Source organism: Zerene cesonia, chromosome 11, assembly GCF_012273895.1.
Source record: "Zerene cesonia ecotype Mississippi chromosome 11, Zerene_cesonia_1.1, whole genome shotgun sequence".
Taxonomy (NCBI): Eukaryota; Metazoa; Arthropoda; class Insecta; order Lepidoptera; family Pieridae; genus Zerene; species Zerene cesonia.
Genome location: NC_052112.1, coordinates 5,652,331 through 5,670,482, shown reverse-complemented (window position 1 = coordinate 5,670,482; position 18,152 = coordinate 5,652,331). Strand labels below are relative to the sequence as shown.

Sequence of the window (18,152 nt, the reverse complement as noted above, 5' to 3'; positions counted from 1 at the left end):
TGGAGACATTTATATCTAAAAAACACTATGCATTTTTACGTGGTTTATTTTTACAGAAAAATTCTGACACATTTAAAGAAACTGTTTCTGTGACGTCCGAGAAACCTGAGATGTACCAAAAATCCAATAAAGTTAGTATAACAAGAAAGTTTAAATAATTGCACTGTACCTACGTGTTACCATTAAAATAATTTCGATATATTCTGAAGACAATATTATTTTTGTAAATTACCTGCAATTACTTTAATCTTACCATAAATATAACTGAATAATTACACTCTTATTGCCAAGATAAGCTATAATTTGTAATTTCTGATGGTTGCCCATATCTTTTTTACTATTTGGCTCTACTAGCACAACAAACATTTATGCTTTGTGTTTATATAACACTAGCTGCGCCCCGCGGTTTCATCCGCGTAAGCCTGTATCCCGTAGAAATATTGGGATAAAAATGATATGTCATTCCAAATGTCCAGCTACCTACGCAACAAATTTCATTGCAATCGGTTCAGTAGTTTTTGCGTGAAAGAGTAACAAACTTCCATCGTCACAATCTTTCGCATTTATAATATTAGTAAGTAGGATGGGATAGAAGTTGGACTGACGACGCGTGATGGGTCATGTGGAGTGTACATTTACATCACGCGACGTCGTGTTGTGGCGCGACGTTGTTTGTGTTTATAGCATTTATGGGCAATTATTAATGAATTGAAATGTAACTATTTGTAGGATCAATTATTTATATTCTAATTTAAACATTGTAAAAAAATGTCTGTGAAACATGCAAAATCAAAATATCCATAAAAAAATAAACCTATGATAAACATCATCCCTAAAGCTACTATAATAATTCTAAGCTATATTACACAACTTATTTGTATTGTTATCCTTAGGAACATTTAATAATGTAAAGGGAAATCCACACAAAAATAATGTTTAGTAAATAAATTTACTTTTTTGGTATAAGTATGTAAAATAAAAAATAAACAGTACGCACATAGACGGACTTTCGGGACAATTCTTACATTCCATGTTAGTCTGTACTCTTTTTTTATTTTTATAGCAATTTCTGCAATCATTTCTAGCGACTGCTTGCACTTTTCTTTCTGGCCCAGTTTTTATTGTCCGCTCCGGCATTTTGTAAATTTTTGACAAGTTATGGCTTTTTTCCTTTTGCTTTCCCGATGACGATTCAGGTATTTGTACATTTTCAGGTAAAAGATGTTCAATGATTTATTCCCGAAAGTCGTAAAGTAACAGCTTACATTTTCCAGTGAACTTGTTATATAATAAGCGAGAATTTATCAGACTCATCATCATTGCATGTATAAACATTTTCAAAACTAGCATGGGTAATATGAAATCATTTGATCTTGATTGACCCCGACACATTCTCGCTATAACGTAGTATAGTCAATGGTTTTAGTGTTTTAAGATCACGATTACTGGTTACTTCTTGCATCCCGTCAGGGCAGTCTGTCGATATATAATAGATTTCCCTTTTTCCCATTTACCAATATGGGTCCTATTTCCATACCGACAGAAGTTCTCGCCTTTCTTTTTTTTTCAGTTATAACGTGGATGATCTTACAATTTTTATTCAGAGTGCCGGTACAGTAAATTAGTGGTCATACAGTTTATATGCTAAATTTTATGAATTTTTAAAATTGTCCATATATTTTTTAATTTTCAACAATTTTCTCGGTGTGGCCCGTTCCTGCTGTTTTATCTTCAGCGCTGGCATAAACATGGAAATTTAAAATTAAGCCATTTGGTTCCACCAGAACGTATAGTTTGATGCTTTACTTGTGGCGTTTTTCTTTAATATACTGTTTAAAAAAATAACATAAATCGTCATAAATCATGGACACGTCAAAACGCAAATTGGAAAGGTATTAGGAAAGGATTGAAGAAAGGAATAAAGGAAAGGACTGGGAAGGGTAGCAGTATACTATTTTACGTCGGTCTTCTGTGGGGGTGTGGTGACTCCCCAGTGCGAGCTGACCCAACTTGTGCCGATGCGTACTCGACTACCACATACAATACATTATATAACATTATTCATTGTACTATTTTACTCGAAGATTCATGATAATATGTATACTTCCTCTTTATAAGAATCTATTTTAATTATTACTGAAATGTGATAGTGATAGGAACTGGAATGTGATAGTGTTCTGTTCTGTTCGCTCTGGCTTCGCCCGTGGTACACTCCTTCTAGCATTCCGCCGTATACTTCCTCTTTATAAGAATCTATTTTAATTATTACTGAAATGTGATAGTGATAGGAACTGGAATGTGATAGTGTTCTGTTCTGTTCGCTCTGGCTTCGCCCGTGGTACATTCCTTCTAGCATTCCGCCTACGGCTTTGCCCGCGTAGTCACAGGAAAGATAGACCCGAAGTATTACCGGCAAAGTTCCCGTTCCCGTTCAATTTCCGGGATAAAAACTATCTTACGTCCTTTCTAAAAAAACTATCTCTGTACTAAATTTCAATCCGTTTTTTGATTTATAAATAGTGTAAATACTTAACACGACTTTTTTTTTATACTTAAAGATTATCTATGTGAAAAGTATTCAGCTTCATTGTTTATAATAATAAGTATGAAAAAGTATATATATTATGTAATTTTTTGCAAGGCGGCTAATAAGCACAAAGATGATTCACGTTATACCACAGAATAATATGGTTGTAGTTATACTATTGTTATATGACTAGATATATGACTAGATTGTGCGCTATGGCCACAGAATAGTCTATGGCACAGAAAAAGTCCGAGTGAGAGGGCTCCCGGCGCTAGTGTCTCTTTTTAATGAGGTGACCATGGTCAAACAAAATATGGGACAAGTTACTTGAAAAACGAGCGTTTAAAATGTAAATGTTCTGATACATATTATGAGATAATATGCTACTTAAATCAATACATGTGAAAATAAATGAAATACAGGAATGTAGATTGGGTATATGCAACCATTAAAAACTAAATTACGTCGTAAGTGCGCAAAAAAATTAGTATGAATAATTGCTTTTCACAGACATATTAAAAACGCCTCTAAATTCTCAGAACTCTATCGAATTTAAATGGACCCACACGGAATGCCAAAGACCAGTAAAAAATATAATATTTTCTGCCATTTCTACAATAATGCCTGTCAAATTTAATTCATGGCACGGGTCCATCGCCGTGCAGCTTCTTTCGTGACACATATACTCAAGATTTATAAGATTTGTGGTGAGACCGGGCACGAAACTTGCATTCAGCGTGTTAGCATCCGACATTTAGAAGTCAGAATTGTTTCCGACATCCAATATGAAAATTTTAAATCATATACGAAATTTCTTTTATCACAGGTTACAGGGTTGCAACAAGTCTTTTTTTGGAAAAATAAAATGCTGTCATAAGATTTGTTTATATGCAAAACGATCTCGAATCCATTTGTGGATAATTTCCGTTATTCATTGGTTTCACATCACTCATAATATCCCCCATTACATGATTTAATACCTAAATTCAGGACAGTGTTCATGAAGTGACCAGAAGCTCCAAATTTCTATACCGAAAGTATATAGTATACAAACTATATTAATTGTAGAAAACTCATTGAATCATTTAGAAGCTTAATTAGAAACGTATTTTGGTAGGGATAAACGCATTTAGTTACTTAAAACTCAACTTATTAAAATATTAATACTTTAATATGGTCATGGTCAAGTTTACAAGATTTGGGATATTAAAGAAAGAAATTAAAAACATTAAAGAAATTTTAAATATTATTACGTTTTGTTCTTGTTATTACTGGTTTCAAACTTAATTCCAACCAATCTTTCCTTTTTCTTTTTGTAGAGGTGTCTGTACGCAGCACAACGGTACGTATAGTATTATGTTATCTGTGATATTTCTTTCCAAAGAGTAGTATTTTTACTATTAACTTGCTCCGTAGCGTAGTAGTATATAGGTGTTTTTCAAAGAGTGGTACAATACCAGAGACTGTGGCACAGAGCTTGTGATATACTATATTACTACGCTACGGGTCGTCAGCGGCCTCTACGGGTAGATATATATCTAAGTACTCTGTGCGGGTGGCAGTGACTAGTTAGTACTTAATCTGTGGCAAAAAAATGCGATTTTGCTAAAATTACAGACTAGCAATTGGAATATTCTTTAGGTTTAAAGGATAAATATTAAAATTAAAGCATACCTTCAGGTTTTTATTATCTTATCTTTACTAACAGACACGCAATTACATAATTTTGCTTCCAAAACTAGGTAATGTGAGTGATAAGTAATGCGTGTTCTACTGAGACCATTAACTATATTTAGAAAAGCAGCGCAATTGAATAGAAGTGTTCAGTTAAGGCATCCTTTTACAACTGGTACGCCAACAATACCCTAAGTTACTACGTTTTGAGTTTATAAGTAAATGATTAGTGATAAATACTTGTTAAATACGATCGGTTTTAAGTCATCTGACAGATATTTGATATTCTTATTTAATAATTTAAGCGTTGATTTGGAGAGCAATGGAAGATAAAGACTCTTTAAAAAAACGACTCACACCTCTTCAATACCATGTCACACAAGAAGCAGGAACTGAAAGACCTTTTACAGGTTAATTTATTGGTATTTAAAGTATTATCATATCTCGAACTAAGAATACCATATAATAATGTTAATGATATTTTGCAGGATGTTACAATAAGTTCTATGAGGAAGGTGTTTATGTATGCATAGTGTGCCGTCAAGAATTATTTACTTCTAAAACAAAATATGACTCTGGATGTGGATGGCCAGCTTTCAATGATGTTCTTGCCAAAGAAAGAGTAACATTACATCAGGATACAAGTGCAGGTATAGTATTCATTTAAAACTACAATACTAATAATTAATTTCTTGCTCAATACTCTTTGACATATTTTCTATCATCCATTCATGCCAATGACATATTATGTGGGTAAACACATCATGCCTATGATTTTACTTACGTTCAAATAATACCAGTTAATTAATTCATGTTCATTCATTTGTAACAGAATCCAATGTTCGCATTAAAATTCATTCTACAGGGCATTGTTCATACTTGAATTCATGATCAAGGCCATATTCTATGCTTCATGATCCTATCATTGCTTTATTAGAAATTCAATCAGCTTATTCATGTTGTTTGTAAATGGAATAAGTTTTTGTATAAACTCTTTATTAGATTTACCACAGTACAAATTTCAAAGGAGCAAGCATGTTTATTAATTAAATGATAAAAATGATATTTAATTTCATACCATCATTGAAAATTATTCTACATCATATTATAGTCTGATCACTCTGACATATTTTGGTACCTATAACAATTTCATTTTGTGCATATCTTGGGCAGACATTGTTCAATGTTATCTGAGAATAATAGCACATATGTTAAGACTATTAAATATATGTATAACATGAGTTTTGGCACCCCAAAAGATTACTTTTGTAAGTTAAATATTATTAGAGAATGGCAATAAAGGGGTGAATTATATAATAAATGGATTTTATTGTAAACAAACCAAATTGAATGCATTTTTAAGGAATGTTTTAGTTACAACAAATGACATTGTCAAGAATTTACACTTTATTTCTGTTAAATTAATGATATCAGCAGCATATAATGCACAATTATTTTCATTTTCAACAAAACATTTTATTTTACTAAATTATAAAATAAATCACAAGATGAATTTAGGAAATTGTCAGAAAAAGAAAATGAAGACAATCTAATATTTCAATAATTTATACAGTATTCATAAATAATTTTACATAATACCTATTCTCAGTAACAAGTACCAATATTGCATTTTAAATGAGAACAATTAATAAATTCTTAGGTTGATTGGATTGAGTTCAATTTGAGTATTTATCTGTAAATGTTTACTGAAGAGTTTAGTTTGGTTGTCCTTGTGGGTGATAACAAAATTGATTGAACTTATCATTGTCACACACATATGATTGTGAGATACTGAGTACATTTATTGCAGCAATCATTTATTTTTAAATTTCTCATAAATGTACATAATATATGTTATGTACTAATTTCGACTTTTACATTAGAAATTATAATCTTCTTTCGTTTGCTTTTTTTATAATGTTATTCTCATGAGTTTTATATTCTTACCTATGTAAATATAAATTTTGTTTAATCTCTTTTTTCTTATTATTCTTATTACAATATCATTTTTATGGTGTTGGGATTTGTTGCTAATATATTTTACTATTTTTTTTCTCTTTCCTATATCCACAATCACCTATTGATACAATCCTGTCCCACACAAAACTGTAAGTTGATGTTACTGGTTTTACTGTATGTAATTATGGTTATTGATTTATTAATTCACATAATCCCCATTTTAATTAGTTAATACAATTTACACCACATTTTATATTTGATTTAATATTTGCACAAATCTATCATCAAAATGTTATGATCATTTATCAATGATATCATTACAAAACTTATTATTCACTAATGAAATAATCAATACACATATGTATATAATCACATATTAAGTATTTTACTAACCCTGAATTATGTCCTCACCATGTATGGAATGTGCATGACATTAATCTGCATTTGCCTTCACTCCTTGATTTGACCCATCTTATCCTGTCCCGTCTGCCTTTCCTGGATGGCTGCCGGCTGGACGACAACTGCTGCCGCTGTGACAACATTGCCCACCAACCACTACATGAACTTTATGAAATTCATTTCGGATAATATTATGTTCATGGGGTCACTTTTTATTTAATGTGATGTGTTGTATAATGGCTTAATGGTGAATGGACAAATGTGAAATAATAGTTGGGGCAAATATATTACTGGTTTTAACACGACCAGGTATGGTGCGAACTGAGGTGAGATGCTCCAAGTGCTCAGCCCATCTAGGACATGTATTCAATGATGGGCCGGCGCCCACGAAGAAACGTTTCTGTATAAATTCAGCATCATTGGACTTTATTGCAGCTGAGGATCGGAAAGATTAACAGATATTTCTATTGATCTCTAATAATATCTATGAGCAGTAACAGGTGTGAATAATTTATCAATCTGAATATATTTTTAAAGAGTGCTTCATTACATAATTTATTTTGTATTTTAGTTGCATTTCATATTATGTTCAACTGTAGGTAATGATTATAAAACAAATTTAACTACTTCTCAGCTGAATCTAAGTTTATTGGCTCTTTTTAATAAGCTATTAAATATATTTGTTTAATTTTATATACCAATATGCAGATCCATGTAAATCTAACTTGTACATCAAGTGTTAAAGAAAATTTTTAATCTAATGGTGCTTCAAATTAACATTTTGGTAAAATTTTTAATTATAATTTTAGTACAGCTATGTACTATTTTTGTAGTAGCCATGTAATTATTCGATAATTTTGATAATAACACATATAAAATTATTTGTAGAGTATATTATTTATCACTACTAATAAAAGTAAACATCTTTTTATTCCGAGGTTCCCGAGAAAAATTTCTTAACATTTTATATATCAGCTCTAGTAGAAAAAATTCATATGCGTTTATTTTGTATGACAGTTGTATTATATTTTATTGGAGAAATATTTTACTGTGTCATTGTACTAATAATTTACGTTAGTTACCAAACTGAAGTCATAATGTTGTATAAATTGTATTTTTTTATTTATTCAGTATCGTTGTAAAGAAACAAGATGTCTAAATTGAAATCGGCAGCTGTGTCATATTATTTTCAAATAGGCAATATGTGACATATATTTTAGTGTAAAGAATGACATACAAACTGCAATTGATTTGCAATGAGTGAAAACAATATCAAAGTGAATATTTTAAGTACAAATATAAGTCATATTTATCCTATAGTTTTGTGGCTTCTTATGAAATAAATATTTTTAATATGATTTTGACTTTCATTTATAAAATAAGACCCCTCACTTGACATTATTATAGGTTCAAAGTTCACCAAACTCAAAATAGGTACCGAGTTACCAAAAACTTTTCAACTGTGAAATTCGCATTTTGCATTGTGGTTATTTTAGGACACTAGTCTTATTGAGACACAGTATTGTAATTGTATACGATACAAATTGTAATTTAATCATATGCAGGTCACCATAATCCCCCACATCTTATTAAAACTAATCATGGCTCAATGAGTCTTGTATTTATTTATTTTAACATTATTTGTTGTATGCACAACATTACTTAAAATAATGGCACTATACAGGAACTCTGGTGAAGTTGTATAGTGATGCTAGTCGTTATGTGTATAACTAAACAATAAATCATGACAATTTTAGTACAAGTAACACTTTACTTGATTTCGTATCAGAGGATGATCGTCATAATTACACAAGTCCTTGATGTATGTGGTGGAAGTTACGAATCACGCCATTTATTTTCATTAAATACCATTACATTTATTAATAATACATTTTCAACTTAATTTAAAGACATAATTACATGTTAACTTTCTTTTTTATCTTATTTATACTTGCAAATTCATCTTTAAGATCACATAGGTAATACACTCCTTAATAATATAGTATCATACTGAATTACTTCCAAGCTCTGAAATATCTGCTATAAATTTTCTATATGTATTATTGTACAAATAGTTCTGTATGGATGACCTATATTAGTATACATAGGCCTTGTAAAGTATACTTAGTATATGTTTTAGGCAAGTCAATGTTTCATTTACTAAAACAAATATAATTTAACTTTTTGTTTAAGGTAAAATAATACGGAATATTTGTTTTATTTCATTAAATTGTATTTATTCACGTCTAATAAAGAGTTACAAGTATTTTCATGTAACATTAAAATACATCTTGAACCTAATATAATAAATATTTTAAATGTTTTCTTCGTTTTGATTAGGTATTTATATTACATTTTGCAGGTATGGCAACATATACCTATAGTATTTTTAACATAGTATGCTTTAAGTAATCAATTTTAATGTTAAGGCCTAAATCACATCATCCAATGTTGTCAATACAATTACTTATCTCACTTTTAATTAAATAGCAAAATAAGAACTAAAAACAGCGTCTGACGGCACAACCTATACATTATAAAGCAGAGAGGTCATTTCTTAAAATGAAAAATACTTTTTGCATAGTTAAAAGTAATAAAGCATGGTTTGGTTACTCTTTAAATCTATCTACTGACTAATATATATTGTCTTAGGTTTTTATAAATGTATTATGGATTCCATTTTCACTTTGCATTTTTAACTTGAGAGCTTGCAAAAAAACTTGTAAGGTTTAAGTAATGGCGGAAGACATACAACTTTAATAGGAATGAATATGATTTTAAACACACATACACACAATAATTTAGGTCTTTAAATTTGGTTTTCAGTAATTGTTAATATATGTACTCTTTTTTTATCAAATTTCGCAAAACTTATTTTCGATTAGTAGTATTTTAGTCCCTTACTATAGACTTTATTAATAAAATGTAATGACGCCAATATGCTATTATAATACCAGATTAATATTTATGTCATATAAATAAACTATTTAAACTTAATACTATGTAAATGCTTCATTTCCATGACTAACAATAAATGATTTGCTCAAAACCAAGTATGAGTTTACGATGTTAAAATAGCTTCATAACAAACATTAAAAAACGAATCAATGAAAAATGTGCAAATCTCAATTTAATAATTAAAAAAAAACTTTTAACATATATAATTAAAAAAGGTTAAAGATTAAATATTAAACTAGCTAACTAATAGCAAAATAAAGCTTATTCATTCAAAAAAAAGTCAAATACTTCAAAAAATAAATAGAAGCACAGTAAAATATTTATAATTGATACATAAAAATATATAAAGAATATTTATGACCAAAAAAATTACAGTAAATAGGTATTCAAAAAATTTCCCTATTTTTTTATCACTTACGCCAATCAAATTTTTAATACAAATATATCGTTGACGGTCAGTTCTAGTATACATATATATAATATGTACTTAAGGTACAGCACATATCTAACGCTAAGCTCTCGCCCTGCACTGACGTGTTCCAATCTACTGACACCAAATATCATCACAGTGAAAAAGCTGATCGTACTATTACAAAGTCCTATAAGTATTCTAATATTTATAAATCTAATATATAAACTGCCAGTCTTCGTTTGCAGATAACCGTAACAATTCGATTCAACTCTAACACACTATATCTACATTCTATTCAAATACTCCCGCTAGTCGAGCGAAACACGTCAATCAGAGATCACGTCACTAACGAGAAACGGATAACTTCTACGCGATACTACAGTACTCGTTACGGCTACTGGACTGCATTATCGTTAATTCATAGTCGCTTGTAAAAATATATACTTTGTATAGCTCGCAGCCACTTGTCGTACGTCTCTATACCTAAATATCAGAGATAGAGAGGTCGAGTCGAGGGGTGTCGTCGGGCGCAAGTGGTTGAGTCGTGGAATACAAATGTGCTGCGGACGCAGAGAGGCACTGAACGCGCTAGAGGGGCGCGGGGCGCGAGGGGCGCGGGGACGCGGGGCGCGGAGGGCGCGCGGCGGGCGCCGGGGGCCGCCGCTAATGGCCCTTGGCAGCCTCCTTCGCCGCCATTATAAGAGGCGTTAACGACGCCAGAGGCCGAGCCATTTTTAGGAAGGGGTGCTGTAAGTCAACCATAAAACATAATATAATAATAGTTTAAATTAAAATAGTATTACATTAAGTAATTACGTTATGAATTGTATCAATTAGTCACACATTATCTACAATAATATTTTATAGACGAAAGTTTTGTGCTTATTTGTAAAATTCTTTGACCTCAAATGCTGTATCTGAGTGACATAGGTATATATAAAACGAAGAAGCCGGGGCGCAGCGCTAGTCACAACAAAAAATTGCAATTCTGTGTTATGCTACATTTTAAAAAATTATAAAAGTTCATTTATTTATTTAGGTAAGATAGATAGGTCAATATTTTTACATTTCTTATTATTTTTATATAATACATGTTTACTTACAATGGTTCAAATATAAACAATTGAACTACGTAAAAATATATGGCCTGGAAAGACCCAATTTATTCTTATTCGGAACTGAGCCTAATGGCGAAATCTTTAAATATGCCTTACATCTTTATCAACATTCCGAAAAAAAGGCAGCATACAATTAAACTCCATTCACATTTTTTAGCTGTTGAATGTGATGTGAAATTCCTTTTAAAAAAATATATAAACAAACCTTAAGTAAATCGAGTGCAGTGGCGCGCCTATCTACGTCCACTTCCAGGCACTGATCGAGGAAGTCTTGAAAAACAGCACTCAGTTTATCTTTGTCTTTAATGTCTGGTTTACCATTAGTAGCAATAAGATATAAGGCTCTAAGAGGATTTTCGTTAAGATAGGGAGGCTCTCCTTCAATCATTTCAATAGCCATTATTCCTAATGACCATACATCCACCTGGAAGATAAAACAAAATCTAATTTATGTTGGGTTTTAAAGATTTACACATTTTTGTATAAAGTTATTTGTAAACAATTTTATATAATGCACACAAAGTTTAAATTACCTTTGGTCCATACTGCTTCCTAGTTACCACTTCTGGGGCCATCCAATATGGTGTGCCTACCATAGTGGTTCTTTTATTTTGTTCAGGAGATATTTGCGCACAAAAACCGAAATCAGCTGTAAAATCATTAATTTGTATTTTCAATTAAAAAAAAAGAATCTTGTCAAAATGTGACATTAGCATAACAATAATAATTCACGTTGTACAAACAAAACAAATAAATGTTTTTCATATTAAAACTAATATAACAATTGAAAAGTGTTGTGTGTTCAACTTGGAATGAAAACTTAAGGTTTTGTATGCAATCCTGATTGCTAGTATCTAATAGAAGTATCTATCACTCCACAATTTTTATTTTTAGGCATAAAGTCTTAAGAAACATCCCAGTACACAGAAACAAATCACATGATGTATACGAAATCACATAGCACATACTTAGTTTGACTTGTCCATCGAGACCAAGAAGTATATTATCGGACTTAATATCACGGTGTATCACATGGTTGGTGTGTAGGAAGTGCAATGCTTGTAGTACTTCGCGACACACGGCCGCTATCTGACCCTCGTCCATACATGTCTCAGTCACCACGTCAGTGAGAGACCCACCCGCCAAATATTCCATAACTACCCATAGCTCCTGATAAAGAACCATAGAAAAAACTGCGTCAATAATATAAGTATTCAAGTACGACTGGAGGAAATGAACAAGTCAATTGTAGGATAATACGATATATAATAATGATATTCCCATTGACCACTTCAGTAGTTTAAAGAGAACAAAACATTTTTATAGTTAAAAAGAGAAAGGTAACAAATGTATATAAAGATATAATGTGTTGTGTGATGATACACTTTAATTCTAGTGAATGATTATATTTCAAATAAGTTGATTGCAAAAAGATCTCTATTCACTTCAACTGTGCTTTTTTTATTTTTCCCCATACCTATTCTAAAAAGATATTAATAAGATAAACAGACATTACCTCATTCACAAGATAACTATCAAGGTAATTCACAACATTGTTATGTTTATTCTCCCGCATCACAAGGATTTCGTTAATGATAAGTTCTTTTTTAGGTTGCTGACTAAGGTTCATTTGTTTTATGGCAACCTCCATACCGGTTGATGTTTCAATTGCTGTATAAACAGTGCCTGAAGCTCTAAAATAAAGTGAAACCATTAATATTAAAAAAAGAAAACTGACCTTTTCAATGGGATAAAATATATAAGCCTTACCCTTGACCGATTTTTTCCATTTTTGTATATTTTCTATTGGGATCACCAACACTAACAATTGTTCTTAATTTTTCTAAAATCTCTTCATCTGTCATTTTCTTTTTCCTCTGCTGCTGACCAGTAGACCTTCTGTAAAAAAAACTTTTGTATTCTTGTGGTAATATTCTAAAAAATGTTTAATTACAACTGTTTAATCTTTATAGTAGAAAAAATAAATTTACATTTGCAAAAGAGAAGTTTATATTCATGTAATAACTTTTTTATTATTTAAAAGGTGTTAATATTAACTTGTTCATAAATACCAATTGTTGTTTATAAATAACACATGTTATTCAAACGCAAGTATACCTGACATACCCTGTCTCAGTAGCGGCGGGCGCGCCGTTGGCGGGCGGCGCATGGGCCGGCGCCTGCGCGGGCGGCGTGTGCGCTGGGTTCTTGTTGCGGTCCAACGGCAACAACGCACCTACGACCTCCGCTCTACTGCATATCTACAAATGTGAAAAAGTTAACAATTACTTCTCATAACACACCCATTTTGTATAAAACTGAATTGAACGTAACATGGTATGTTGTAGAATATATAAAAAAAAATTATCAATAATTATACTCATAATAGCTTAAGGGTGAACTTTGTTCCTCTTAAAAAAACTGTTTAAAATATTTTGATATATATTATGATAATTAAAAAAATTAGCCCAGATAATTTCCACTCAGCTTAAAAAAAAGCATAAGGTTAACAATTTAGACATATTATGTTACATATATTCTATATATGTTTAAAATATTCTTATTAGAAACAATTTGACTTCCTTTCTTTGACCTGTTTTTATTATTAGTAGCTCAGGTTGTAGCACTAATTATTATCATAAATAAAATTATAAAAGTAACTGACAGAATGTGTAGTGAGAGGAGGATGCGGAACGTGCGGAGGAGACGCAGGCGCAGGTGCGGGTCGTTGGGGTGGGGCCTCTTCTTCTTCGATTGGTTTAGTATACTGTAACATTTTATTAATTGTTTTGAGAATAATGAAAATAAATAGGTAATGTAAAACATTCATACTCCCATTATTATGCAGTGATAGAATGGTAATAAGTCTTAATAAAAAAAACAATGTCCATAATTATGTATCTATATTTTTCGAACTTATTCATATAACATTTTATAACGGTATTTTAAATTTTGCACAGTTGCTTAATTTATTTTATATAATAATAGAAAATTATCTTACAATGCTCTTGGTACGGTCCGGTCTTGAAGGTGGTGGGGGTGGGGGCTCCGGATGCTCTGTATCTGTAGGTGTAGATGATGAAGGACTACTTGATGAAACTCGTGACACGGAGGAACCTATTGAAACATTTCAATAATTTGTTTGGCAAATAAACAAAAAAATACAGTTATACTAATCACATTGAAACAAGATAAAAAACTTAAACAATCTTGGAAAAAGGCTAGTTAAAAAGGCAAGTTACATTTACGTTTATAAATATTATAATGAAATATCAAATAATTTTAGTTTTCAGCATACTAAAAACAGAAATCAGTTAATTGATTTAAAATGCATATTATGCTGATTCAATTTGCTGTTCACTAATCAAGTAACTTCAAAAGTATACCTAACAAAAAGTACATACATAGTGTACATAGTAAGGTACTTTGTAAGTAATCTGTGACAAAGGTATTTTATATTGAAAACAATTTAGGGATGGGACTTATGCCAAGAATACTTTTAGTAATTTATTATATATTAAGTAACTTGTTGTGTTAGCTTGGCTTGCCCTACGATATGACCTTAGGCAAGCCACTGGGTACATGATCTTATTTCAAAGGTTGCTGTAAAATTTTAACAATAATTACTATGAACTTTAATACCTTTAAATCGATGAGACACGCAACATTTTTGCATAGGAAATTTCTCTAACAGAAATAGCATGGATAAACTATGTTGATTAGAGTATAACATTTTAGAAAGGTACCTTTTGTCTCCTCCTATCAGGATACACATGGTGTATGTTTATTCTATATTCGCCAATCATAACATCACATGTATACCAATATAGTCTTTGTACTATAAAACCTTAACAGTTAGTTTTTTGACTACCTTTTTTGTTTTTGCTTATCAATTGAAATGGTATATTTTTTTGGTTGGCATTGAAAAAGATTAAGAACTAACACAAATTATTATTTACCTGAATGAGTTGTATGCATCTGGGCGGATGTCATATATTTAGATACAGGAGGTTGGGTTGCTGATGCGTCATACCATTTAAGAACATCAAGAACTGCTTGTGGATTACTTTTCTGTTCTTGTTTGCTAATGTTTGAGGCCATTAATAGTCGTGCCCATGCCTCAGGCATACCCTGAAAGTAAACCCTTGTTTACAATAATATGTTCATCATTATAATACTTTAATGAATAAATATGTGGAATCGAAGTTCCTACTACATGTGATGCTCATGCTGTAGCTCAGGTGTTTATTAAAAATGAGTGTGAGGGAATGTTTTATATAATACCAAAGAACTACTATTTCTAAAATAATTTTAACTCTAAAACTAAACAAAAAAACTGCAAGCACATTATGTGACATAATTTGCAATACTATAATTAATAAGATACTGCTGCATTTAGCAATAATAAAACTAAAATAAAATTGTGACAGATTTTTAAAGAAGGCAACAGATTAAACAAAGAATCCATTCAAAGTAATACATGGTGACAACTTAATTATATAATAAATTTGAGTTTAGCAAATACATAAGATTATTTATTACACCATGTATCACCGCAGATACATTATACATATTAAAATTAAAAATTATTAAGGATTAATGCTTATCGAGTACTTTAAAAATACATAAAAATGTAAATGGATGGAGGACATAAGCTATTACTTACTGTTATAGGCAGCTTGAAACAAAAGCGGCAATACATGGAACTCAATTACATGATCATTTGTATATTATTAAGGGTACTATGGGCAACAATACTCTTTGTATTGTTTGATGTCAACTTCATTCACCAAAAAGGGAATCATGTATATATTATAATTATATCAAGTTCTATTTAAAATAAATGATGATATTGTTAAGTCTAATTATTTTGTGCTTTCTTTAGTGTCTAAGCATGCGTTTCATATAGTTTTACATGTATATATTTGCTATTATTATACTTTTTACTCTATACTGAAATAAGTTCATACAATATCATATTTGCTGCATCCACTCTAAATTAATACTACTTGTAATGTATCTTTATATATTTAATAACAGTAATATGTGAGAAAACAATTACGTGGCAGCATTAAGTTTTCTTAACAAATATATGTTTAAAGCAAAGCAAAATGCAATGTGTTGCAGCTTAAAAGCTTATAATATCAAACTTTTTAAAAGCATTTTGACTCAACATCTCTATGGTGGATGCAAGCTTAAAATCGATTAATTGATGTGCTAGTGCATTATAAAATAAAGGTTAATTCCTTATAAGACACACAATTGATACAAAAAAGTGGCATACTAATTGTGTTGGTGTGTCCTGGGGATTTCCATATCTGTCATAAGGGCAATAGTATTAGTGTGTTTCGAACTCATATTTTACTTACTGTAAATTCGCCTGTTACTGCATCAAATCCCACATGAACAGTGTGTTCAAAATTAGTTGGATAGCTAATATTAGGCTTGTTGTCATTATGGGCAGTACTCTTTGAACCTTTTATTTTAGCTTTTAAAGTTTTCTTTTTTCTATCTCCACCATCATCAGGTTCTGCAATATACCAAAATGTATTTAATTTGTAACATAAACATATTATATTATACATAAATATTCTAATACAAAAACTACTCTTTATATTGTATTAATTGAACTATAATATATATTTAACATTTAAATAACAATAACGAGATTATATTCAAAGCCAGGCTAGGCACAATAAACATTCCGGGAATCGTTCTTCGTATTGACAAGTTTATCATACTAGGCTTAGTATACCTTTTGGCAGTGGTCTCATGTCAACAGATGCAACAGAATCAACACGGTCCGTTGCTCTATTGCTAGTAAGCCGGACAGGAGGCGCAGGAGGTTTATCTTCATCGCTTGACATTCTGTCTTCTCTCGGACTCTGTAGAACATGAAGATCTCGATAGTAAAAAATAGAGATAAAGAGTATTTCATACAGGCTATAACTTCACTGAAAAATTCTTAAAATAATATATTTATCGAAGATTAATTAGTCGTGATACCACGACTCAACTATGGCACAAAAATGTAACATAAAACAATATTATTACTCATGGACGCGCCCCGCAAGGATCGCAACCATCGTGTTATGCTTGATGTCCCTTAATAACATACCTTGAAGCAAAGGAATCAATACAAATATTCAATAGTAAACAATTCACATTTCAACATATCATAGCACTAATACTGCAACGGAATCGAAAAGTCAATTTCTAGTATTTATTTTATTTCTCTCTTCACTTAGAAAACGACATTTGCGATGACTAGAGCCGCCATTTAAATCTGAAGTAATCTGTGAAAGCTGAATGCTGAAATATGATGTTGCAAGTGAAAAGAAAAAGAAATTGCCAATTGGAATTATGACACGAGTATACATAATCTAAAAAACTGTATACAAAAACAAATTTAAATTTTTGAAATAAGGGGGGATCCAATGATGCTTAATATTTTATTATGACTATATTTGTATAGCCATTGTTCTATAAAAATGGCAGTAACCAAAATAAAAATAGGTACCAAAATAAAAGTAGATACTTTTTGTGACATTAGACCCTCATTAGCATTTTGTTAATTTTTACTACATCTATCCAATTACTCCCTTCATTTCTCTCTTTCTTTTTTTTTTAAACCCCGCAGAAGAATTAGTCCTCTGTGGTATCTAGATAGGTACGTGGTACTAGTAGAACCCCTTGACACTATCATAGTACAGTATTATGTTATCTGTGCTATTGTTAACTTTACATTCCTAATCTGTGCTTTACGTATTATGTATTATATACATAATGTGTATCTACAATTCTCTGTTTACGTCATTCATGGATTTTGACATGGACGCATGAACCGCAGTGCTGCCAACTTGGGGGTTTTCCCCCTAAATTTGGGGGCAAGTTAATGAGGTATTGTTAGGGGCCTTATTTTTTTGGGGCTAAAATTTTTTGACGTTTTTTTAGGAATTGCCTTTTTTTGGGGGAATTTTCTAAGGGGAAATTCTTTTCTAGCGGTTTATGTTACGCAAATTAGTAGGTGAATTAAATTTTAGGAAGGTTATAGTCTTAAGACATCAGCAGATTCAATTTATCCTTGAAACACGATACCTATTTG

The 18,152-nt window shown here is 31.1% G+C and overlaps 2 protein-coding genes across 8 annotated transcripts; one reads left to right on the top strand and one right to left on the bottom strand.

The window, feature by feature from the left end:
- The first annotated feature begins 3,914 nt into the window (after positions 1–3,914).
- LOC119830131 (methionine-R-sulfoxide reductase B1) lies at positions 3,915–7,917 on the top strand. Of its 5 annotated transcripts, none has more exons than XM_038353003.1 (4): positions 3,915–4,053; positions 4,507–4,611; positions 4,690–4,851; positions 6,833–7,917. In XM_038353003.1, exons 2-4 carry the CDS (start codon positions 4,524–4,526, stop codon positions 7,012–7,014), a joined length of 432 nt encoding a protein of 143 aa, XP_038208931.1. In that variant the 5' UTR covers positions 3,915–4,053; positions 4,507–4,523; the 3' UTR covers positions 7,015–7,917. The 5 variants fall into 5 exon arrangements, with proteins under 5 accessions (XP_038208931.1, XP_038208934.1, XP_038208929.1 ...); XM_038353006.1 differs by having other exon boundaries at positions 3,932–4,095; XM_038353001.1 differs by lacking the exon at positions 3,915–4,053 and adding an exon at positions 4,102–4,376 and having other exon boundaries at positions 6,869–7,917.
- Positions 7,918–9,882: 1,965 nt separating this feature from the next.
- Positions 9,883–17,339, bottom strand: LOC119830342 (serine/threonine-protein kinase PAK 3). Of its 3 annotated transcripts, none has more exons than XM_038353319.1 (14): positions 17,166–17,339; positions 16,803–16,932; positions 16,417–16,577; positions 15,714–15,725; positions 15,007–15,178; positions 14,049–14,164; positions 13,713–13,814; positions 13,166–13,308; positions 12,818–12,946; positions 12,564–12,741; positions 12,016–12,217; positions 11,581–11,696; positions 11,253–11,471; positions 9,883–10,676 (listed from the first exon to the last, which is right to left on the bottom strand). In XM_038353319.1, exons 2-14 carry the CDS (start codon positions 16,912–16,914, stop codon positions 10,593–10,595), a joined length of 1,746 nt encoding a protein of 581 aa, XP_038209247.1. In that variant the 5' UTR covers positions 16,915–16,932; positions 17,166–17,339; the 3' UTR covers positions 9,883–10,592. The 3 variants fall into 3 exon arrangements, with proteins under 3 accessions (XP_038209247.1, XP_038209248.1, XP_038209249.1); XM_038353320.1 differs by having other exon boundaries at positions 13,175–13,308; XM_038353321.1 differs by lacking the exon at positions 15,714–15,725.
- Between the last annotated feature and the right edge of the window lie 813 nt (positions 17,340–18,152).